The 23,800-nt window shown below is 37.8% G+C and overlaps 1 protein-coding gene across 1 annotated transcript in view; it reads left to right on the plus strand.

The window, feature by feature from the left end:
• The window catches only part of TTN (titin), a 273,379-nt gene that overhangs the window by 78,530 nt on the left and 171,049 nt on the right, over positions 1-23,800 (plus strand). Inside the window, exons 68-104 of the mRNA XM_064287443.1 lie at positions 814-1,092; positions 1,217-1,498; positions 2,286-2,564; positions 2,674-2,961; positions 3,114-3,392; positions 3,485-3,763; positions 3,874-4,152; positions 4,273-4,560; positions 4,682-4,969; positions 5,536-5,817; positions 6,099-6,377; positions 6,498-6,776; positions 6,931-7,209; positions 7,303-7,590; positions 7,776-8,054; positions 8,148-8,426; positions 8,523-8,801; positions 8,942-9,229; positions 9,366-9,653; positions 11,153-11,434; positions 11,729-12,007; positions 12,580-12,861; positions 12,977-13,255; positions 13,766-14,053; positions 14,163-14,441; positions 14,556-14,834; positions 14,927-15,205; positions 15,947-16,234; positions 16,391-16,678; positions 17,145-17,435; positions 19,188-19,475; positions 20,050-20,142; positions 20,256-20,541; positions 21,357-21,540; positions 21,727-21,816; positions 21,913-22,180; positions 22,278-22,538. Coding sequence (XP_064143513.1) covers positions 814-1,092; positions 1,217-1,498; positions 2,286-2,564; positions 2,674-2,961; positions 3,114-3,392; positions 3,485-3,763; positions 3,874-4,152; positions 4,273-4,560; positions 4,682-4,969; positions 5,536-5,817; positions 6,099-6,377; positions 6,498-6,776; positions 6,931-7,209; positions 7,303-7,590; positions 7,776-8,054; positions 8,148-8,426; positions 8,523-8,801; positions 8,942-9,229; positions 9,366-9,653; positions 11,153-11,434; positions 11,729-12,007; positions 12,580-12,861; positions 12,977-13,255; positions 13,766-14,053; positions 14,163-14,441; positions 14,556-14,834; positions 14,927-15,205; positions 15,947-16,234; positions 16,391-16,678; positions 17,145-17,435; positions 19,188-19,475; positions 20,050-20,142; positions 20,256-20,541; positions 21,357-21,540; positions 21,727-21,816; positions 21,913-22,180; positions 22,278-22,538 — 9,945 coding nt within the window. The remainder of the gene's footprint in view (positions 1-813; positions 1,093-1,216; positions 1,499-2,285; positions 2,565-2,673; positions 2,962-3,113; positions 3,393-3,484; positions 3,764-3,873; positions 4,153-4,272; positions 4,561-4,681; positions 4,970-5,535; positions 5,818-6,098; positions 6,378-6,497; positions 6,777-6,930; positions 7,210-7,302; positions 7,591-7,775; positions 8,055-8,147; positions 8,427-8,522; positions 8,802-8,941; positions 9,230-9,365; positions 9,654-11,152; positions 11,435-11,728; positions 12,008-12,579; positions 12,862-12,976; positions 13,256-13,765; positions 14,054-14,162; positions 14,442-14,555; positions 14,835-14,926; positions 15,206-15,946; positions 16,235-16,390; positions 16,679-17,144; positions 17,436-19,187; positions 19,476-20,049; positions 20,143-20,255; positions 20,542-21,356; positions 21,541-21,726; positions 21,817-21,912; positions 22,181-22,277; positions 22,539-23,800) is intronic.

Consider the following 23,800-nt stretch of genomic DNA (forward strand, 5'->3'; position numbering starts at 1 on the left):
GCTAATCATTCTGAAATATTTTTCTTATTATTCAATGCCATAATTCTGATCACCTCAGCACATTGTCCAAGTGGTTCAAATTTGATGTTTCAAAAATGCACAAAAGAGCAAAGTAGGCATTTTAAAAATGATTTTGCTTCAAATTCCAGACAGATTACCATCCTCACTATAATAACAGCTTCACCGTTAATAACAAGGAGCATTTATTATGTACATGCAAGGTTAAAACATGTTTTAACCTTACCATTAAAACAGGACACTTATATTTTTTCTTTCACAAAATCAGTTACTATAGTACAAGTAATACCACTATTTTATGCTACCATTTCCAGTATTTTTTGTCACAGTGTCTCAAGTTTATCATTTTGAGAGGTAATAACTGCAGTTAACACTTACTGAAATAGAAGGCTTAGATCACAGATGTTGTGAGGACTTCCAAGTGACTCAGATATAGAGGATATACAAAAGCTTTTATCTCTCAAGTCAGGATTCCATATTTCATGCAAATCATATTAATTAATAATACTTGTTTTCTTACAAATTTTATATCAGCCTTTATAGTCCAAGATAAACTAGTAAGGTGAGAGGCAGAGTGCTCAACTCCTAAATCAGAACGTCAGTCTAGTCTAGGTTCTCCAACTACCTAGCTGAGTGATCTTATAAAGGTTAACTGCCTCTCTGAGTGATAGTACTGGACACTACTTAGCCTTTATAGTATCTTGAACCTTCCTTTCAATTTAAAACAAAGAAACAAAAACCTCTCAGTCTATGAAGTGAAATAGCCCAACTCATGAGAAATTTTTTATTTTACAGAACCACCTATTTTTAGCAGCATCCCTCCTGTAGTAGAAACTCTTAAAAACACTGAAGTTAGTCTTGAGTGTGAACTTTTGGGAACACCACCATTTGAGGTGGTGTGGTATAAAGACAAGCGTCAACTCCGAAGTAGCAAGAAATACAAGATTGCATCCAAAAACTTCCATGCAAGCATTCACATTCTAAATGTTGAAACCTCAGATATTGGTGAATACCACTGTAAGGCACAGAATGAAGTTGGAAGTGATACTTGCATTTGTACTGTAAATTTAAAAGGTAGGTATATTTCTTAACACGTGGCAGAAATATTGGAAATATGCAAAATGCTTTTTTTTCTCTGTCTCTCTTCCATTATCTGGACAATCTTTGCAACAATTTCCATTCATCTTTCCCTCTTCAGAACCCCCAAGATTTGTCTCCAAACTGAGCAGCCTCACTGTTGTAGCTGGTGAGCCAGCTGAGTTACAAGCATCCATAGAAGGTGCCCAGCCTATTTCTGTTCAGTGGCTTAAAGAGAAGGAAGAAGTAATTAGAGAAAGTGAAAATATCAGAATTACATTTGTGGAAAATGTTGCAACTCTACAGTTTGCAAAAGCAGAACCAGCTGATGCTGGGAAGTATATCTGTCAAGTCAAGAATGATGGAGGAATGCGGGAGAACATGGCCACTCTGACTGTTTTAGGTTGGTACAATAGTCCCATGGTAGAAAATGGTACCAAACACTGGGATGAGTTACTAAGAATGACTGGCAGAATCTCTTTTTTGGAGTTTCTTCTAGAACTATATCGATCATCTCTTTGGAAGGTTTAGAGGAGAGGACCTAGTTGATCTTTCCAGCACTCGTCTCTCTTTCTGTGATTCTAACAAAATTTAACCACGTGTTTTATTGTTTACTTGCTGCATTTCTTGGTGGATAAGCAGATATCATAGTAACTATCTTTTGTTTAAGCCTGAAACAGGTGGGAGCCAGCAAACGCCACAAGGAAATTTTGTTTCCAAAGTACTACTTGTTAAAGCTCACAAGCTCCAAAGATCTAAGTTTGATAAGAGACTTGAGCTTTCATTTTTTGGGACATATTAAATTTAAATTTAGAAATTGTTTAGATAAGAATTTTCAAAAAACCGTCTTTAACACCTTAAAATAAATAAAAAATGGCAAGGAATAAAAACTCAAGTAATCCATAATAACATGTAGCCTTGGCTCAAAAGAGGCTAAAGTTGAAATCAGTATACACTGTCTAATGTACATGGTCAAAATTGTTTTGGAAGTAGACTAGTGCACAAACACGTATGTCTTACTAGTAGTTCCTGTAATCTTACGACAACATGTAATTATGGAATCACATTTTAAAATCTAGGGAGAGAGCCCTAACCTAACCCTATCATTGGAGGAAACAATATTAGTGAATTTGATGGAGACTTAGTAAAGGTCACAGACTTTGACAGATGGATATCACGTTTCGTTTCAGAGCCCGCAGTCATTGTCGAGAAGGCAGGACCAATGACAGTGACTGTAGGAGAAACGTGCACCTTGGAGTGTAAGGTGGCTGGCACTCCCGAACTCTCAGTTGAATGGTACAAGGATGGAAAACTGTTGACCAGCAGCCAAAAACACAAATTTAGCTTCTTCAACAAAGTCTCTTCTTTAAAGATTCTCTCTGTTGAAAAGCAAGATGCAGGAACATACACTTTCCAGGTTCAAAATAATGTTGGAAAAAGTAGCTGCACAGCTGTGATTGATATTTCAGGTTAGTTCAGATATTTTCCACTGACTGCTCGAAAATTCCTTTTAAAAGATTCCTTCTTTCAAGTCTCCTCTCTCAAATCGTCATGAGTCTCTTGCCTTTTCTCACACAGACCGAGCGGTTCCTCCGTCTTTCACACGAAGACTGAAAAATATCGGTGGGGTGCTGGGGACCTCTTGCATCTTGGAGTGCAAAGTAGCTGGATCCTCTCCTATCTCTATTGCCTGGTTTCATGAGAAAACAAAGATTGTCAGTGGAGCCAAGTACCAAACCATATTTTCAGATAATGTCTGCACTTTGCAGCTAAATTCCCTGGACTCATCGGATATGGGCAGTTACACATGTGTGGCTGCTAATGTTGCTGGGTCTGACGAGTGCCGTGCAGTGTTGACTGTACAAGGTCAGTGTCAGACAGTCAAACTCTTTCTTACAAATTCCTTCGTGAGTCCACATTCAGGTTGACATAGAATCAGAAGTTCTCTTTTTTGATTCAAAATTGCAACTAGCTTTAAAGCTTACAGGATCTTTTCATTGTCCCCCTTGTCTATATAGAACCACCCTCTTTTGTGAAGGAACCTGAGCCTTCAGAAGTACTACCAGGCAAAAATGTAACCTTCACAAGTGTTATTAGAGGAACCCCTCCATTCAAGGTTGGCTGGTTCAGAGGTGCCAGGGAACTAGTGAAAGGAGACAAGTGCAACATCTACTTTGAAGACACTGTGGCAGAACTGGAATTATTTAATGTCGATGTATCTCAGAGTGGGGAATATACCTGTGTGGTTTCTAATGATGCTGGCCATACATTCTGCACAACTCGTCTCTTTGTCAAAGGTTGGCTTAAGTGCATTCATCTTCCTATTTTCTGTATACAGACATCGTTGTGTTTTTACTGTGTTTAACCACTGGGCTTTCTCACTCACTAGAACCAGCTGCATTTGTGAAGAAATTGAGTGATCAATCTGTAGAACCAGGGAAATCAATAATTCTGGAGAGCACCTATACTGGAACCCTTCCAATTTCAGTCACCTGGAAAAAGAATGGTTTTAACATAACTCAGTCTGAAAAATGCAACATTGTCACAACAGAGAAAACTTGCATCTTGGAAATTCTCAATAGCACCAAAAGAGATACGGGACAGTATTCCTGTGAGATTGAAAACGAGGCAGGAAGGGATGTTTGCGAAGCTCTGGTATCCACATTAGGTGTGTTGGCCTCATTCTTCCTTAAATTATTTGCATTCTTCTAACATGAAGCGTGGTTTTGTTTGGCTCTCCTTAATTCCAGTTGCTGATTATGAGTCTTTATTCTTCAGAACCTCCTTATTTTGTTACGGAACTGGAACCTCTGGAGGCATCCGTTGGAGATTCGGTATCTTTACAATGCCAAGTTGCTGGGACACCAGAAATTACAGTGTCTTGGTACAAAGGAGACACCAAGTTACGGCCAACTCCTGAATATAGGACCTACTTCACAAACAATATGGCCACGCTTGTTTTTAATAAAGTGAATATCAATGACAGTGGAGAGTACACATGTAAAGCAGAAAATAGTATAGGAACTGCTTCTTCTAAGACTATCTTCAGAATTCAAGGTGATGATATTATTTTGAAAATTAAGAAATTTCTTTTTTGCTTATCTTAACTCTTTTATCTTTATTGGGAAGTTTTCCTTTCATCTACTAATGTCTCAAGTATTACTTGTTTTTCTACAGAGCGCCAACTTCCACCTTCCTTTGCAAGACAATTAAAAGACATTGAACAAACCGTTGGGTTACCAGTTACACTCACTTGTCGATTAAATGGCTCAGCACCCATTCAAGTGTGCTGGTATAAAGATGGTGTACTTTTAAGAGATGATGAAAACCTGCAGACATCATTTGTAGATAATGTGGCAACTTTAAAAATTTTGCAGACTGACTTGAGTCACTCTGGCCAGTACTCTTGCTCAGCTTCCAATCCACTTGGGACAGCATCTTCTAGTGCTAGGCTGACAGCAAGAGGTTTGTTTCCATGTTAATCTTTCTCTTTGCAAATCATGACTTCTTATTGCATTGTCAAAGTAGAAATGGGCAATGAAAAAAGCAAAAACAGTATACATTGACTTTTCCTCTCATCTTCCAGAACCTAAGAAGTCTCCCTTCTTTGACATCAAGCCTGTATCTATAGATGTTATTGCTGGAGAAAGCGCTGATTTTGAGTGTCACGTTACTGGTGCCCAACCAATGCGAATCACTTGGTCAAAAGATAACAAGGAGATCCGTCCTGGAGGAAACTATACAATCACGTGTGTGGGAAACACTCCCCACTTGAGAATTCTTAAAGTAGGCAAAGGAGACTCTGGTCAATACACTTGTCAAGCAACCAATGATGTCGGCAAAGACATGTGCTCAGCTCAACTCAGTGTAAAAGGTATCATTGCATGGCATTTACCACCACTGGGGCTTTCTCATGTTTCTGTAATTGTCTTCTAAAAGTTTCTTTAGTTTTAAAATAAACTAACTGGATCCTGTTAGAATTTGTACATTAGTGTTGGAGGTAACATTTATCAAAATTATACTTTCTTTTTTATGTTTTTCTTTAAGTTAGTGTCTCTCTAGGTATAACCTTATTTAAAAGTGTTGTTTGATTGAAATTTGTTAAATGTTATTTCAACTACCCATTCTCTTTTAAATTCTTTTCCCGTTACGACACTTTGACTTATCATTACTAAATGTTTATCAAATATATCTATAATATATTGTATGATTTTAGGTTACATGTCCAAACTACAAAAATAAATATGTCAACTAAATTCTCTACTAAAACCATAAAAAGGTTACTTCATAGGAAAGAAAACTTATTTTACCATGAAATCCTCAGAAAAAATTGTCTTAATACTAACCCAGTTTAAATATGAATTTATGGAATCTTCAGTCACAAACGAGCTATTTTAATTTGGAAATATTTCCTAATGACTTTTTCTTTTGGTTTACTAGAACCTCCAAAGTTTGTTAAGAAATTAGAAGCTTCAAAAGTTGCAAAGCAGGGAGAACCCGTTCAACTGGAATGTAAAATAAGCGGTTCCCCAGAAATCAAAGTCTTGTGGTTCCGCAATGACAGTGAACTTCATGAAAGCTGGAAATACAACATGTCGTTCATTAATTCCGTGGCACTGCTTACCATCAATGAAGCGAGCACTGAGGACAGTGGGGACTACATCTGTGAAGCTCATAACGGTGTTGGTGACGCAAGCTGCAGCACAGCACTGACAGTTAAAGGTTAGACCACACAAAACTTCTTCCTTTCTTCCTTCTCCTCTTATCTGGATTCCTTCTCAGCAATGTTATAAGCTCAAAAGGAAAAAAAAAAAGTTAAGGTTACTTGGAATAACCTTAGAATTCTTAAAGTAGCTTTTATGAATTGTCATTTCTTGTGTGGGCATATCATCAGATGGTCACACCAATCACTCTTACTGATTCTATATTCTAAAATATTTTTTCCTTTTTAAGTAAGCAACTGTTCTCATCATTCATCATTTTTTTTTTTTTCTTTCTGTTAGCTCCTCCTGTTTTCAGCCAGAAGCCTTCTCCAGTTGGAGCCCTTAAAGATTCTGATGTTATTTTACAATGTGAAATTTCGGGAACTCCCCCATTTGAAGTGGTGTGGGTTAAAGATCGAAAACAAGTTCGAAGCAGCAAGAAATTTAAAATCACTTCGAAAAACTTTGATACTAGTCTTCATATCCTTCGTTTTGAAGCCTCTGATGTAGGCGAATATTACTGCAAAGCTGCTAACGAGGTGGGAAGTGACACGTGTGTTTGCACTGTGAAATTCAAAGGTTTGTATGCATGAGCACAAAAAATATGCCTCTTCCGTGCGCCTTTTTTTGCTTGACTCCTAATTTGTGGGACTGTGATTCTTATTCTTTTTTTCTCTGACCACTAATCTCTTTTATTAGAACCTCCACGATTTGTGAAAAAGTTAAGTGACACCTCAACCCTTGTTGGGGATGCCGTTGAGTTGCAGGCTGTAGTGGAAGGCTTCCAGCCAATTTCTGTTGTCTGGCTGAAAAATGGTGACGTTATCAGAGAGAGTGAAAATACCAGGATTTCATTCATGGATAACATTGCAACTCTCCAACTTGGAAGCCCGGAAGCATCTAATTCTGGAAAATATGTGTGCCAAATCAAGAATGATGCCGGAATGAGAGAGTGCTCGGCAGTTTTGACCGTACTAGGTTAGTAACAAAGCTCAGCCTACAAAAAAAATAAAGTTGAATGATCTGTGATCACTTTCTGCAGATATTACTCTTATTCGATAATATAGTGATGACGCTCTGTCTGAGTTTGGGAGTCGACCTCACGTTCACTGCACTATGCTTCCTCTCTTAGAGCCAGCCAGAATCACGGAGAAGCCAGAGCCCATGACCGTCACCACGGGGAACCCTTTTGCGTTGGAGTGTGTGGTGACTGGGACACCAGAGCTTTCAGCCAGGTGGTTCAAAGATGGAAGAGAAATATCTGCGGACAGCAAACATCACATCACGTTCGTTAACAAAGTGGCTTCCCTCAAAATCCCCTCTGCAGAAATGAGCGACAAGGGGCTATATAGCTTTGAAGTGAAAAACAGTGTTGGTAAAAGTAACTGCACTGTGTCTGTCCATGTTTCCGGTGAGTAGTATGAGGCTCAGTCTATATACAGTTTTTCCGGGAAAATAAAAATAGTTTGTCCTTAAACAAAAAAAACTACCCTTCTCCACATAGATCGCGTCGTGCCTCCTTCCTTCATCCGCAAGCTGAAAGACACAAATGCCATCCTGGGGGCCTCCGTTGTTTTGGAGTGCCGAGTCTCTGGCTCTGCCCCGATTTCAGTTGGCTGGTTTCAAGATGGAAATGAAATCGTTAGCGGGCCCAAATGTCATTCCAGCTTTTCAGAAAACGTCTGTACCTTGAATCTAAGCTTGTTGGAGCCCTCCGACACAGGGATATACACATGTGTGGCTGCCAACGTAGCTGGTTCTGAGGAATGCTCGGCTGTCCTGACAGTCCAAGGTCAGTGAGAAGGACCGGGCTACTGCTTCTCTAACGCCTCTTCACGGCACTTAATGCCTATAGTGCAGGGAATTTTGTTATTTCGCATTCATTTTTAGTCTTAGTTTCTTTTTCTTCAAGTAGCAGGTGCACTTCTCACTTGAATTTCTTTTTTCTCCTACTCTTTTTCTCCCTGGGATGTCTAGAACCACCATCTTTTGAACAAACCCCTGATTCTGTGGAAGTTTTACCGGGAACGAGTCTTATATTCACCAGTGTCTTTAGAGGCACTCCTCCTTTCCAAGTCAAATGGTTTAAAGGCAGCAGGGAATTGGTGTCAGGCGAGTCGTGCACCATCTCTCTAGAAGACTTTGTCACAGAACTGGAGTTGTTAGAGGTGGAGCCACTACAGAGTGGAGACTATTCTTGCCTTGTAACTAATGACGCAGGCAGTGCTTCCTGTACCACACATCTTTTTGTGAAAGGTTTGTTCTTTTCTCTAATTCATGTATTGCTTTTTCATTTTTCTCAATCTTCATTGGAGAAGGGATTTTTAACCTCATGTTTTCTCCTTATAGAACCAGCCACTTTCGTGAAAAGATTGGCTGATTTCAGTGTTGAGTCAGGAAGCCCCATAGTTCTTGAGGCCACATATTCTGGCACACCTCCGATCTCAGTAAGCTGGATGAAGAATGAATTTCCTCTTTCACAGTCTCAGAATTGCAGTATTACCATGACAGAAAAATCAACAATACTGGAAATTCTTGAGAGCACAATAGAAGATTATGCACAATACAGCTGCCTGATAGAAAACGAGGCTGGTCAAGACATTTGTGAAGCACTGGTGTCTGTCTTAGGTGTGTGAGAGCGACCTCTTGTTATTACTGTCTTCTTTCTTTAAGCATCTTTTCTTAGTTAGCATGACTGATTAGTTACCGTCCTTTTTACTGTAGAACCACCTTATTTTATTGAACCTCTGGAACATGTGGAAGCAGCCATTGGAGAACCTACAACTTTACAGTGTAAAGTGGATGGAACCCCAGAAATTAGAATTTCTTGGTACAAAGAACACACAAAACTACGATCAGCTCCTGCATATAAAATGCAGTTCAAAAATAATGTTGCCTCACTAGTAATCAACAAAGTAGATCACAGCGACGTGGGAGAGTACACATGCAAGGCAGAGAACATTGTGGGGGCAGTCGCTTCTTCAGCTGTGCTTGTTATCAAAGGTGATGATGGTTTCGTTGAACTCATCTTTCTGTGTGTTGACAGTTTCATTTTCTTATAAAAATCTAAATTTTAATGGATCAAAGTATGTTGTGGGTGTTTGCTCTCTTGTAAATAAGGATTATCTGTAACTTCTTTACAGAGCGCAAACTTCCACCTTCCTTTGCAAGAAAACTGAAGGATGTTCAGGAGATTCTTGGCTTCCCAGTTGCATTTGAATGTCGCATCAATGGCTCAGAACCTCTTCAAGTGTCTTGGTACAAGGATGGGGTACTTTTGAAAGATGACTCTAATTTGCAAACATCTTTTGTTCGTAATGTAGCAACTCTTCAGATTTTGCAAACTGACCAGAGCCATGTTGGTCAGTACAATTGTTCAGCTTCTAATTCTTTTGGGACTGCTTCATCCAGTGCCAAGCTCATTCTCTTAGGTGAGTAGTTTATCACTTTCCCTCTTTAAATATAAACCAGCTTCACTGCTCTGGGCCATCAAAGGACTGGTGCCATTTAGTTTCTGTCTGGGAACATGGAAACTCAAATCACCATGTTGGTCTTCATTCTTTTTAGAACATGAAGTGCCTCCTTTCTTTGATCTGAAGCCTGTATCAGTAGATCTTGCTCTTGGAGAAAGTGGTTCTTTTAAATGCCATGTAACTGGAACTGCTCCAATCAAAATCACCTGGGCCAAAGATAACCGAGAGATTCGCCCTGGAGGCAACTACAAGATGACTTTGGTTGAAAATACTGCCACTCTGACAGTTCTCAAAGTAGGCAAAGGCGATGCTGGGCAGTACACTTGCTATGCAAGTAACGTCGCTGGAAAAGATTCTTGTTATGCCCAACTGGGTGTACAAGGTACTTGTTAGAATGAAGTAGCAAGTTCTCTCTTTTATATTTTCAGTATCTTAAAATATAGGAGGGTGGATGTGCTTGAAAGTTATATTTAAAGGAAGGACCATGGTCTAGTGATGAGAAATGATCAAAGGGATCAAGGGTCTTCCAAACAGGAACAATTAAAACATTTTTCTTAAAAAGAATTTTTAAACTAGGAAGACGAAGACTGAAAGGGAATGTTTTTAATGGCTAAAAATAGAGACTAAAGAGAGAGTGAAAATAAACTTTTTACAGAATTCTAAGAAAATCCAAGTTTGAGAGGAGTTATCCTAAGACAGACAAAAGAAGTTATGTCAAATGACTGATTTTCCCCAGGAGTTAGAAAATGAATGGATTTTGTCCCTCTGAGGGACAGTAGAGCTACAAACTAACCCTTCAGGAAGAGCCCAGATTAATTAAGTAACTAATTAAGGTCAGCTTCTTGTTTTCCACTACCCATTACAACAACTCGTTGCCATTGAGTCAATTCGGACTCATAACTACACTGTAAGACTGAGTAGAACTGCCCTATAGGGTTTCAAAGGAGGAGATGGTAGATTTGAACTGCCAACCTTTTGGTTAGCAGCCTGAGCTCTTAACTACTGTGCCACCAGGGATAGCAACCCAGTAAAAAAAGCCCTACTTAAATAATACTGGAAGGCAGGGGACTGCTGAATATATCAATATTCTTTCTGAAGCTCACACCGTGGAAAGCAACCTTGTCTTTCTAGCACGTTCATGATTGCTATAGTAAGAAATTGAGTCTAAACTCAATGGACAACTGGTCTAACCCATTATGGCATTTTTAAGGGTTTTTGTTGCAATGGTTTATAAATACCTTGAAATTAGACTAGAATTAGGTTTAGCATCCCATTTACTATGTGACATATAGCTAATTACTTTTATCTCCCTAAGCCTGATTTTTTTTTTTGCTTCAGTTAATGAAGAAAGCATTGCTCTCACCCACTTCAAGGGGAAATTATGAAGGCTGATGAAATACCTATTTAAGGGCTATAAAAGAAAATATTAAGATATCTGGCCCAATTTTGCTATTCCAGCTCTTCATGGTAGATAATTGTCATCACTGCAACCATAGGAAATAGTCCTCCAGTAGTTTACATATAGGAGAGTAATCAGACTCTCTCATTCCCTGTGGACCCTCAGAAGCTCTTGCCTCTGTCTTGGCACTAGAGAAGTGACACTTTGGCTGGAAACAGGGCTGCACAATAGGGATTAATGTCTTTTCTTTCTCCCCTTACAATAGTACCTGATGTGGATGCTTTCAAAAATAAATGTATTCTAGTTTAGAGATTTACTATTTGGGTTTCATTTAACTATTCATCCTTGAAATGGCATCAAATGAATTTGTTTTCCAGACTTACAGGCCTCTCTGTTTGACAGAGATTCCTCGTTTCACTTTGTCTTAAGTTATGTGTGTCTTTTCCATCCCTTAACCTGTGTTTTCCCTCTTGGTTCCGTAGAACCACCCAGATTCATTAAGAAGCTAGAACCTTCAAGAATTGTGAAACAGGATGAATACACGAGATACGAATGCAAAATAGGCGGGTCTCCAGAAATTAAAGTTTTATGGTACAAAGAAGAGACTGAACTTCAAGAGAGTAGTAAAGTCAGAATGTCGTTTGTTGACTCAGTGGCGGTGTTGGAAATGTACAATCTCAGTGTTGAGGACAGTGGAGACTACACATGTGAGGCCCACAATACAGCAGGCAGTGCAAGCAGCAGCACCTCCCTAAAAGTTAAAGGTCAGTCACTTCGCACTCTTTCTTTGTGTTCTTTGGATTAGCCACTTCTCTAGTTATCCTTTTCCTTTCCCATTTGCCTCTCCATTACTAAAGTGTCTTAAAATTGTCAAAAATGTCTTAAACTAAAAAAAAAGTCTTAAAATTGTTAAAGAATGATTTTTAAAAAATGAAAGTAATGTTTTTTTCTCTCCATGACAAAATAGAAAATTGATTCTTACTTATACCTATATACTTACAGAATACATCCTAATTTTCCTTTTTTTTTTTTTTAACTAAATTACCTTATAATTTTAGAACCACCCATTTTCAGCAAAAAACCTCATCCTATTGAGACACTGAAAGGAGCTGATGTTCACCTTGAATGTGAGCTTCAGGGTACTCCTCCATTTCAAGTTTCTTGGCATAAAGACAAGAGAGAACTTAGAAGTGGCAAGAAGTACAAGATAATGTCTGAAAACTTCCTTACGAGTATTCACATCCTGCATGTTGATGCTGCAGACATCGGGGAATATCAGTGTAAAGCCATAAACGATGTGGGGACTGACACTTGCATTGGTTCTATCACTCTGAGAGGTTAGATTAACTTCATTCTCTTATGTTTACTGTTTTTCCTCTAATTTTAGTAGTCTGTCACCTCCTACAGTCCTACATAATTAGCAGTCTCTTCTACATTTTTCTTTTATGTTTGGTATGCTTCCTATTTTACCTCAAATCCAACCGAATATCCTTAGTCAATTTTGCTGATAGATTTTGATTGAGTTTAGAAAGTTGGAGTTAGGATAAAACAAGATTTAACTCTTTCTGCTTAATACAAACCCTAACGTGTCCCTACTCCCATCCAGCAACCAAAACCAATCCATTGCTATTGAGTCGATTCCAACTCATAGTGACCCTATAGGACAGAGTAGAACTGCCCCATAGAGTTTCGAAGGAGTGCCTGGTGGATTTTAACTGCTGACCTTTTGGTTAGTAGCCATAGCACTTAACCACTGTACCACCAGGGTTTCCCATCCAACAACAGTGCCTCTTATTTAAGAAATGGAAATGATACATCATCACTACTTTAAGGCTTAGTGTTTGTGATTTGAGGGAAATATGATTAGTTACATGCATTTTAAAACCCTGGTTTGCCTCTTTTTCATCAGCACCACCCAGATTTTTGAAGACGCTTAGTGACATTTCTACTATTGTTGATAAAGAAGTTCAGCTGCAGACTACTATTGAAGGCGCTGAGCCAATTTCTGTGACATGGTTCAAAGATAAGGGGGAAATCGTTAGAGAAAGTGACAACATATGGATTTCTTATTCAGAAAACATTGCAACCTTACAGTTCTCAAGAGCAGAACCAGGCAATGCAGGAAAATACACCTGTCAGATCAGAAACGATGCTGGAATGCAGGAGTGCTCTGCCACACTATCTATTCTTGGTTAGTACAAAATGATGTTACCATGAATATGAGATACACACGTGTCAGTGTCTGTGTTTTCTTTAATTTTTTGACTTGATTTTAAAATGTGGATGTGAATCCCACCTCATTTCAGAGCCTGCAGCAATTGTGGAAAAGCCGGAATCCATAAGTGTGACTTCAGGAGATACCTGTACCCTGGAGTGTATAGTAACCGGAACACCAGAACTCAGTACTAAGTGGTTTAAGGATGGGAAAGAACTGATGAGTGACAGCAAATACAAAATAAGCTTCTTCAACAAAGTATCAGGCCTTAAGATTATCAGCGTAACCCCTAATGACAGTGGGGTATACAGTTTTGAGGTGCAAAACCCTGTTGGCAAAGACAGCTGCACAGCCTCTGTTCAAGTTTCAGGTTGGTTGGTTGGGCTTTTGTTCCATCAATATAATAAGGTAGATTCTGATTTACACATACATGTAAGGAAAACTCCATCTTCTACAGCCTAACGTGAGTTTGACACCCTATGAATCAGCAAAATCAGGGGTGTAACATACCTGTGAAATTAGAAGAAAATCCAGTCCGAATGTTGTTTCCCTTTCTTTTGGAAGAATTCCCTCAATTCAGGGTGGTAAGAATAAAACGTAAGCCCTGGATAAGGTTATGGTGGTCTTCTACTTTCACTTGTGCTGTAGTAATTCACCGTATAATGATCACAGCAAAGAGAAACCAAAATCCTTAAGAAGTCAAATAGCACGTCTTGCCCATTCTCTAGGCTTTTGATTATAGGAACCCATAGGGAATTCTTTGGTGTCCTTGCAAAGGAGCCAAATGAATCTAGGGATATTTCATCAAAAAGATAATAATTATCTTTCAAATCACTTTATAACTGTTGTCCCTTTTTTATGTGCTTTTTATGACATTTAGACCGAATTGTACCTCCTGCATTCACAAGAAAATTGAAGGAGACCAGTGGTCTTTCTGGTTCCTCAGTTGTGATGGAGTGCAAAGTCTATGGATCACCCCCAATCTCTGTCTCCTGGTTCCATGAAGGAAATGAGATCAGCAGTGGAAGAAAATACCAGGCCACTCTGACCGATAACACATGTGCTTTAACTGTAAACGTGCTGGAAGAATCAGATGCTGGCTACTACACGTGTGTCGCTACTAATGTGGCTGGTTCTGACGAATGTGGTGCATCTCTGACTGTGAGAGGTCAGCGAAAAATATAGATTAGAAAAGTGCATTTCATAATTTATTAAGCATTTCTATTGTCACAATTCACAAATACTGAACTTTTTCTGGTATGTGCCTTTGTGTTTAGAACCACCATCTTTTGTTCAGAAACCTGATTCCATGGATGTTTTAACTGGGACAAATGTAACTTTCACAAGCATCATAAAAGGAACACCTCCCTTCAGTGTCAGCTGGTTCAAGGGCAGCAGTGAGCTAGTACCAGGAGATAGATGTAATGTGTCTTTGGAGGAGTCAGTTGCTGAGCTGGAGTTGTTTGATGTAGATACATCACTAAGTGGAGAGTACACCTGCATAGTTAGTAACGAAGCTGGCAAGGCTTCTTGTACAGCACATCTCTATGTAAAAGGTTCGTTTGACTGCTATTCCAAATTTTTGTAATTTACATACATAAGCTAATTTGTTGTATCTGTAACTGGGTGTTTGCATGTTTGAATTCATCCTTGCGATTTGTTTTGTGCAGCCCCAGCGAAGTTTGTCAAGAGGCTCAATGATTACAGCATAGAGAAAGGGAAACCCTTGATCCTAGAAGGCACATACACTGGAACTCCACCTGTTTCAGTCACATGGAAGAAAAATGGCATAAATATAATTCCTTCTCAGAGATGTACTATCACCACAACTGAAAAATCTGCAATCCTGGAAATCCCAAGCACCATGGTAGAGGATGCAGGACAATACAACTGCTACATTGAAAATGCTTCTGGAAAAGATTCTTGTTCAGCACAAATATTGATACTAGGTTTGTTATGATTGCACATGCGTATCTTTTTATACAAGTAATCAATCCTGGCACGTCCCTTCTATTACTGATTGTCTTTTTTGATGCTACAGAACCACCGTATTTTGTCAAGCAGTTGGAGCCTGTTAAGGTGACCGTTGGAGATTCTGCCTCTTTGCAATGCCAACTTGCTGGAACCCCTGAAATTGCGGTATCCTGGTATAAAGGAGATACAAAACTGAGACCCACTGATACCTACAAAATGCACTTTAGAAACAATGTGGCTACACTGGTTTTCAACCAGGTTGACAGTAATGACAGTGGAGAATATATCTGCAGAGCCGAAAACAGTGTGGGAGAAGTTTCTTCATCAACTTTCCTCACTGTTCAAGGTGACTGCAATATTTTAAAAGTGAATGAATTTGTGTGGATTTTGAGCTAGATTTAAAGTATCAGTGAAGACCTTTGTTCCAGGAAAATTTTTTGCAAATGTTGAATATTCTACTTAAGTTATTCCATCTATACTTAGCTACTTACCCTTTTTGATAGTTTTTACAGAGAGAGAGGCAAGATGACTAAATCTTCAGTTGGAAAGGTCACGTACATTTGTCTCCATAATTAAGTCTTTTAGAAAAATAAGCGACCTTGTTTTAAAAATCCCACCCCATGAGTGTCTTAAGTTAAATTGTTAGAAGGCTGTCTTAAAAAGGAGAATCAACTGCACACCTGGAGACATACCTTAAGCCAATCAATTTCTCTACTGGCTTACAGAGCTTTGTACTTACTCTGCTTTAGGGTGGCCTCAGAGTGAAACTTCCACTCCAAAAGTCTATATGCTTTGCTTTGTCTCCAAGTGAATTTAAGATATGTTCACAGATTCTGATATGCTGCTAACCAAAAGGTCAGCGATTCAAACCCGCCAGCCACTCCGTGGGAAAAAGATGTGATAGTCTGCTTCCATAAAGATTTACAGCCTTGGAAACCCTATGGACCAGTTCTACTCTGGCCTATAAGGTTGCTATGAGTTGAGATTGACTCGACAGCAACAGATTTTATAGAACAGTAATTGTGAGGAAAATATTCAGTAATTTAAAAATGACCAGAAGTATTCATTATTAACCCTGTTCCTACAGAGCAAAAACTTCCACCATCATTTTCTCGACAATTGAGAGATGTTCAAGAAACAGTTGGATTGCCAGTTGTTTTTGAATGTGCCATACGTGGATCAGAGCCTATCTCAGTGTCTTGGTATAAAGATGGCAGGCCCTTGAAAGATGGCCCCAACATACAGACATCATTTTTAGATAATGTGGCCACTCTCAATATTTTTAAAACAGATCGGAGCCTTGCAGGCCAGTATTCTTGCACAGCTACAAATCCTATAGGCTCTGCTTCTTCTAGTGCCAGACTCATTCTTACAGGTTTGTGGATTCTTAAACTCCTTCCTATTTCTGTAATTAAAATTTTTATAATCAATAACAAAATTAGTTAGAGAGAAAACATAGTATCACAATTTCCATAAACTGGGTGGTTCAGAGTATGAAGCCTGAAAACTTGCGTTTCTGCTATACTCTTAGAGGGAAAGAACCCACCTTTCTTTGACATCCCCCTGGCCCCTGTGGATGCTCTGGCGGGAGAAAGTGCTGACTTTGAGTGCCACGTTACTGGAACACAACCGATAAAGGTCATCTGGGCCAAAGATAACAGAGAGATACGAAGTGGTGGAAACTACCAGATTAGTTATCTGGAAAACAGTGCCCACTTGACAATCCTGAAAGTTGACAAAGGAGACTCTGGACAATATTCCTGCTACGCTGTAAATGAAGTGGGAAAAGACTCCTGCTCTGCTCAGCTTAATATAAAAGGTATCGTTTCTTTTGTGTCTGAGACAACAAAGTGTCATCATTTTATATTATATCCTAAGGATCCAGTTTTTATTATCACAGACGAAATCCAGGACAATGTTTTTTAAATGACAAAGATATTTAGAAAGAAATAAGTTCCTTTGGAGAAAAAGAGTGACTTTGTTTTAAACTGCAATTTTCTAAAACTTTATATATCATACAGAACTCTAAAACCATATCCCTTTACAAATTTCTGATTCTATAAATGGTTATGAATTATTCTTATCACTCACTTCATTAAGTCAGAGAATGATTTAGAATAAGCTTATGGAAGGGGCTGGAGTATTTTGGGACATACCCTGATAAACTATGTTGAGTTAGTTAGCATTCACTTTTAATGAAAAATATGATTTCTTTTTCTTGAAAAGCCTCATGTTAACAAGGCGTTTCTAGATTCCACTTCATATGTCCTCGTACTTTCTTACAGAGCGGCTGATCCCACCAAGTTTCACTAAAAAACTCTCAGAAACAGTAGAAGAAACAGAAGGGAATTCTTTCAAGCTTGAGGGGCGTGTTGCTGGTTCCCAGCCTATAACTGTTGCTTGGTATAGAAACAATGTGGAGATACACCCAACTTCTAACTGTGAAATAACATTCAAAAACAATGCATTACTGCTGCAAGTAAGGAAAGCAGGCATGGCCGATGCTGGTTTGTACACCTGCAAGGTGTCAAATGATGCAGGTTCTGCTCTGTGTACATCTTCCATTGTCATCAAAGGTTAGTAATTTTCTCAGCCACTAGCCTTTTGTCTGTCTCCTCACTGCCTATTAAATAACTATGTGCCTTTGTCCTTACATCTTGATGAAGTAAGTTATAACATTTATAAGTATACTTGATTTAATTGCTTTGCCATGGAGTCCATATGTATTTACTAAAAACATCTATTGTAATTTAATTACATGCCCCAGCAAAGTAGATATCACTTAATAAATGGACTAAAATCTTACCTTCCAAATTATATTCCAGAATTCTCTCAAGTAGTTAGAAGTCTAAGTCTACTTTAGACTGCATGAATAAGCAACTTACATGTTTTTTATAGAGCACATTTGTTTTGAAAATGTTTACAATTATTCATTGTTAAATACTGTGCTAACTCTGCTTATTACCAGTTACGTAGCATTCCTTTTTCTAAGTATATTTCTCAAAAATGATATTTAAATAATTACTGCCCAAAGCTTTTGGTTTGCAAATGAATATTAAGCCCAGACAAAAGGGTAAAATTTGCTCAAAAGGAATAAGATGAATGGAAAGGTGATGTTGCATACCACTATGGAAGATGTTTTTAAATACACAGTCATAGTTGAGGCAGAGAAATAGACTGTGTTGTTTAAGGAGATCTTCTTTATCTGATTCTCTAACCATAATGGCTTCATCCAGATAATTATGCTACAGATTCATTAAAATAACTTTATAAACCAGCCTCCTAGAAGAGTTTGGAATTAATTACCAACTCTCATGATCTACTTGGCCACACCAAACTGCTAATACTAATAGATTAATACCGCTGAGTTGTTTTAAAATTCAAATCTTGATCATTCATTTAATAGAACTTAGATGAGTTTAGTTTTAAAAAGCATTTAGTATAATGAAAAAAGTATGCTTAGCAGTGGCTTAAAGTCATGATTTACAGTCATGGTGGTTTTGCCATTGAGTGGATAAATGTTTCCTTTAGAATTTTGAGACTGCTTATCTATCTATAGAATTCCAAAGACAGTAGACATCAAAGTTTTAATCTTCGCAATTCCAAATATTGGCCTTATTCTTCTGATATATAGGGCACAGAACAATTGAAGAAAATCATCACATAACACCAAGCTGCACACGGCCTTCCTCTCATGTTACTATGTTACTCAAGCCTTCATTGGTTTTCAGTTGAAGAGTGAGCTTCAGCTTCTAATTCCTTTCAGCTAGACTTCGGTTTTTAAGTGCTACTGTAGCTGCATTTAATAGGTAAAAATGAGTACCAGAGAAAATAACATATTAAGATATAAACTCAGGGATTACTAAAGTGTTAGCTTTCTTTTCCAGAGGACAGCAATCATTGCCACTATAGATCAGCAGAATTTCCCGATAAGCCCTTCAGTTTTAGGTTTCAGCAAAAATGTAGCTGTGCACAGGTTTGAGAGAATCAATAGTATGCTACATGGCACAGAAGTTAATGGGAACTGCCGGTGCAGTATCTGCAGCACTTAAACAGGACACAGATGCTTGGGTGATTTGTAGACAGAATGGCATCTGTTCCTTGCTTGTTTTTAAGCCTTTATCTCTCTCTTTTTTTTTTTTTAAATCCAACAAATGTTAACTGTTGCCTCCAGAGAGGAATAAGCCAGGCAGCACATCATTCCATTCTACTGCAGCAGCCAGTGTTACCTGTTAGAAGCAACACTGGCTCAGTGCTTGTTCATTTCCTGGAATTTAATACTGTTTTTTGCTTTAGTGCTCCTCATTAAAATACCTTTCCAATTCCAGAACCTAAGAAGCCTCCGGTGTTTGATCAGCACCTTACCTCAGTAACAGCAAGTGAAGGAGAATTCGTGCAGCTGACCTGCCATGTCCAGGGGTCCGAGCCAATTAGGATCCAGTGGTTGAAGGCTGGCAGGGAAATAAAGCCGTCAGACAAATGCATCTTCAGCTTTGCTAACAGAACAGCTGTGCTGGAACTCAAGGATGTGGCTAAAGCAGATTCGGGAGATTACGTATGCAAAGCTTCAAATGTGGCTGGAAGTGACACGTCCAAAGCAAAAGTGGCCATTAAAGGTACAGATACCTAAAAAAGTATTTTTCAGATCAAGCCAACCACTGCTTGTGTTTATTTTATTATAATTTAAATAAGAATGGAATGCAACATTTTGAAACATCAATCATTGCTCATTTTCAATTTGTAGCCTCCTTGTTTTAATTAAAGTATTAGATAATTTAATGAGAAAAAAAAAACACAGATTTCCTAAATTTACTATATGTTCGCCATTATATTTCTTGAACCTGTTTTTATCATATCCAAGAAGGTATAATTAGTGAAGTTCAAAATTAGTGCTGTAATAATGTGATACAAGGTAGCCTGGTATCATTTCCCTGGAGGAAATCTATGCAGTAAAGTCTAGAAATACAAGATTTGATACTCCTATATGATTATAGCCCAGCCTGTGATAGCAATCACTAGTATACATTTCTATGAAGCTGTTTTATCGTCTGTAATCTACCCTGATAGTGAGCCCTAGAGTACGTGCAATTAGTGACAGTGACAAGCTCCTATAATTTATTTTACATAGCAACATATTTACCATAATTTTAAGGTAACTGTAATAACAAAACATGTAAATATATTTTTCAGACAAACCAGCTGCGGTCCCAGTAGCCAAGAAGGCAGCCATAGATGGAAGACTCTTCTTTGTATCAGAACCTCAGAGTATTAGAGTTGTAGAAAGTAAGTACTTCGCGAAAAGTGTATCTTCTTCTATTTGGAATCTTTTACAAATTTCAGAAGAACTAATTTTGGAGAATTATTTTTTTTATTCACTTGTTTTCATTATTTCCTAGAAACCACTGCAACATTCATTGCAAAAGTTGGAGGTGATCCAATCCCAAACGTTAAATGGACAAAGGGGAAATGGAGACAACTGAACCAAGGGGGTCGCGTTTTTATCCACCAGAAAGGGGATGAAGCAAAGCTGGAAATTAGAGATACCACAAAAACAGATTCTGGATTATACAGATGTGTTGCATTTAACAAGCATGGTGAAATTGAAAGTAATGTTAACCTACAGGTGGATGAAAGGAAGAAACAAGAGAAAATTGAAGGAGATCTGAGAGCAATGCTAAAAAAGTAAGTTTCAGTTTAAAAAAATAACACATGAATTTTCCATTCAAAAAAGGGGCCTTTCAAAAGACATGAACCTCCTCCAGGAGATTCCCGTGCAAGATTCAGATTGTTAAGGAACATATGCAGAGACATTGTAACAAAAATAGATAACCAAGTGTGCAACCTCTGGATGAAAGTTAATGGTTCATTAGGTCAAATAATCATGAGAAAGTTTTAACAATAAGGCTAATTTTTACTAAGATTTTAAACAAAAGGGAATGGCCTATAGAAAAGACTGATTATTCCTTGTGTGTCTAGGTATGAAGTTTTTGTTTCCATATGTAATTTTTTTATGCTATGAATAGTTTTCACCATTTTGCCTAATTACCAGTAATTTCAAGACAGTTTATGTTTCAATGTAATTATTGCATTAATCGACATTTAATTTTCACATATCTGTTCCAGGACATATAATATTTATCACTTATTAAAGTTTTCTATTACCATTATTATTTTTCTTTATATTAATTCTTTTATTAGGCTCTCTGACTGAAAAGTCTTCAGAAATGTTCCTATTTTCCTTTCTTTTCTTAAACTCTATGATCCAATTTTTATGCCTTGTAACAGCGGTCCAATATTAATTCACTCCATCTCAAAACCCCCATTTTTTATTCCTTCAGTTAACATTAAAATTCATTTTTCTTGAATAAATAACACAGAACTGTTTCTTCATGGAAAAAAAAAACTTAGTGACATTTGTAATTGTTCAATGATGATAGACAATTCAAAATCAGTAGAAGACCAATGATGTATGTTAATTTTTTTTTCCCCCCATTCAGGACTCCAGTCTTAAAGAAAGGACCTGGAGAAGAAGAAGAAATTGATATCCTGGAACTTCTCAAAAATGTTGATCCTAAAGAATATGAAAAATATGCCCGCATGTATGGAATCACTGACTTCCGGGGTCTTCTTCAAGCGTTTGAACTGCTAAAGCAAAGTCAAGGAGAAGAAACACATAGATTGGTATGATCTGCAAATTCACATTTGGAACATCTCGTACACCTATGCCCTTTGAATTTTCAGACTCCTACAGTTGTGTTGGATCACTTTATATAATTTAAGCAGCATCAGCAATGAAACTTTAACATAATCATGCATCTTCTCATTCAAAATGTGTTTCATGTTTAATACTTTTTTTTTTCTCCCCAGGAAATTGAGGAAATAGAGAAGTCAGAAAAGGAAGAAAAGGAATTTGAGGAACTTGTATCATTTATTCAGCAAAGGCTATCACAAACAGAGGTAAATGAATTATAAAGATAATAAAGTGAACCAGTTATTAGAAAACTGTAAGAGAAGGAGTGGCTAACCTGGTTTTTTAATTCTTTATTCTCCTAGCCTGTCACTCTGATCAAGGATATCGAAAACCAGACAGTTTTGAAAGACAATGATGCCATCTTTGAAATTGACATTAAGATTAATTACCCAGAAATCAAGCTTTCATGGTACAAAGGGACTGAAAAACTGGAACCCAGTGATAAGTTTGAAATACTCATTGACGGTGACCGACATACACTCCGAGTCAAAAATTGTCAGCTTAAAGATCAGGGCAATTACAGATTGGTTTGTGGACCACACATTGCTAGTGCTAAACTAACTGTAATTGGTAAGTTAAGGTTCATAAAAAGCCTGTGAGGCTAATTTACTGTTGACTGTATCTGCATGTGATATTAAACAAACTATGTATTATCTCATATGAGCAGAGCCTGCTTGGGAACGGCATCTTCAGGATGTTACTTTAAAAGAAGGCCAGACTTGCACCATGACTTGCCAGTTTTCTGTGCCAAATGTCAAATCTGAATGGTTCAGAAATGGCAGAATCCTTAAACCCCAAGGAAGATATAAAACAGAAGTGGAACACAAGGTCCATAAACTGACCATTGCAGATGTTCGAGCAGAAGACCAGGGTCAGTACACCTGCAAACATGAAGACCTGGAAACTTCGGCAGAGCTCAGAATTGAAGGTGAGTGAAAGACTATGGTGGGAATCAGTGTGTGGAGCACAGGTCCATGGCCAACGTTACACGGGACCTCTGCAGCCCTGACATCAAGCACATCCCAGCCTGCTTATGTGTTCTCATTCCCCAACACAAATCCTCATAGCGTTCAGTCATCTCCAAATTCATAAGAAATCGAAAAGGAAAACATTAAAATAAGCGCCAGTTCTTCTGCATCAGTCTTTTTGACTAGAAGCAGATTGAAACCTAAATTAAGACATAACTTTCTAAGAGTCATTTCTGCTTAAAGTCTAAGTTCCATACTTCTCCCATCTATGAGTCTGATTCCTAGACAGAAATCTTGGAAAGGGCCAGATCTTATGGTTGTAAATCTAGAGGATTTTGGCTAGGAGCTGATATTTCATTTATAGAATTAATCTGATTTTGTCCATATGGAATTTTATAGATAAAATTAATGACATACACGATCTTCAAAAATAATTATTTCATTTGAGAAGAAATTTCTCTTTACACATTCTAACTTTGAACCCTCTTTGTATTTAAAGATTCCAACATTCTGAATCTTTGAAGTAAAGTGGAATCTGGGAATTAAGGAGTAAGGACATTAATTTCCTAATCATTTGATTGTATGCATTTTCCTAAGACCTCCTTGGAGTGTGTTAAGCAAAATTTTGGCTGTAATGATAACATCTACTTCTGGTTATTAGTGTCTATTTTTCGTTGTTGAAACACAAATATATGATTTCTTATATACATAGCATTTCAACTTCTCTAACTTAACTTTACAATGACTATCAATGCCTGCTCATATTTTAAAGTTCACAAATTTTAAAATGGTTTTCAAATTAAAAGGTCCATTTGAAAGTGCTAATCATTTTTAAAATAACTGTGTATTTTAACATGATTCTTCAAAAACAAAGCTCACTAGACTACATATTATTTCTAAGATATTCATGATGCTGTTATACATTTAATTCCAGACATACAAAATTTTGCAAGAGGATCCTCCACTCTAGCCCATCCTCCCAGAAACACCCCTGCCATCCACAGCGGGTTGACTCCTTCCTGGGTGTCCGCATGCACCTAGAAAGCAGGTTTCAGAGCTCTTCAAATGACTCCATTGACACTTAAAAGTGCAGATTTCCCACTGAGTTTGAAATTATTTGACAGTGAAACTTATACATATTGGATAATAAGCAATTTTAGATCCTGAATAGCAAAAATTATTTCACTGAGGCAAAAAAGAATTTTCGGAGTAAATTGAGTAA

Source organism: Loxodonta africana, chromosome 6, assembly GCF_030014295.1.
Source record: "Loxodonta africana isolate mLoxAfr1 chromosome 6, mLoxAfr1.hap2, whole genome shotgun sequence".
Taxonomy (NCBI): Eukaryota; Metazoa; Chordata; class Mammalia; order Proboscidea; family Elephantidae; genus Loxodonta; species Loxodonta africana.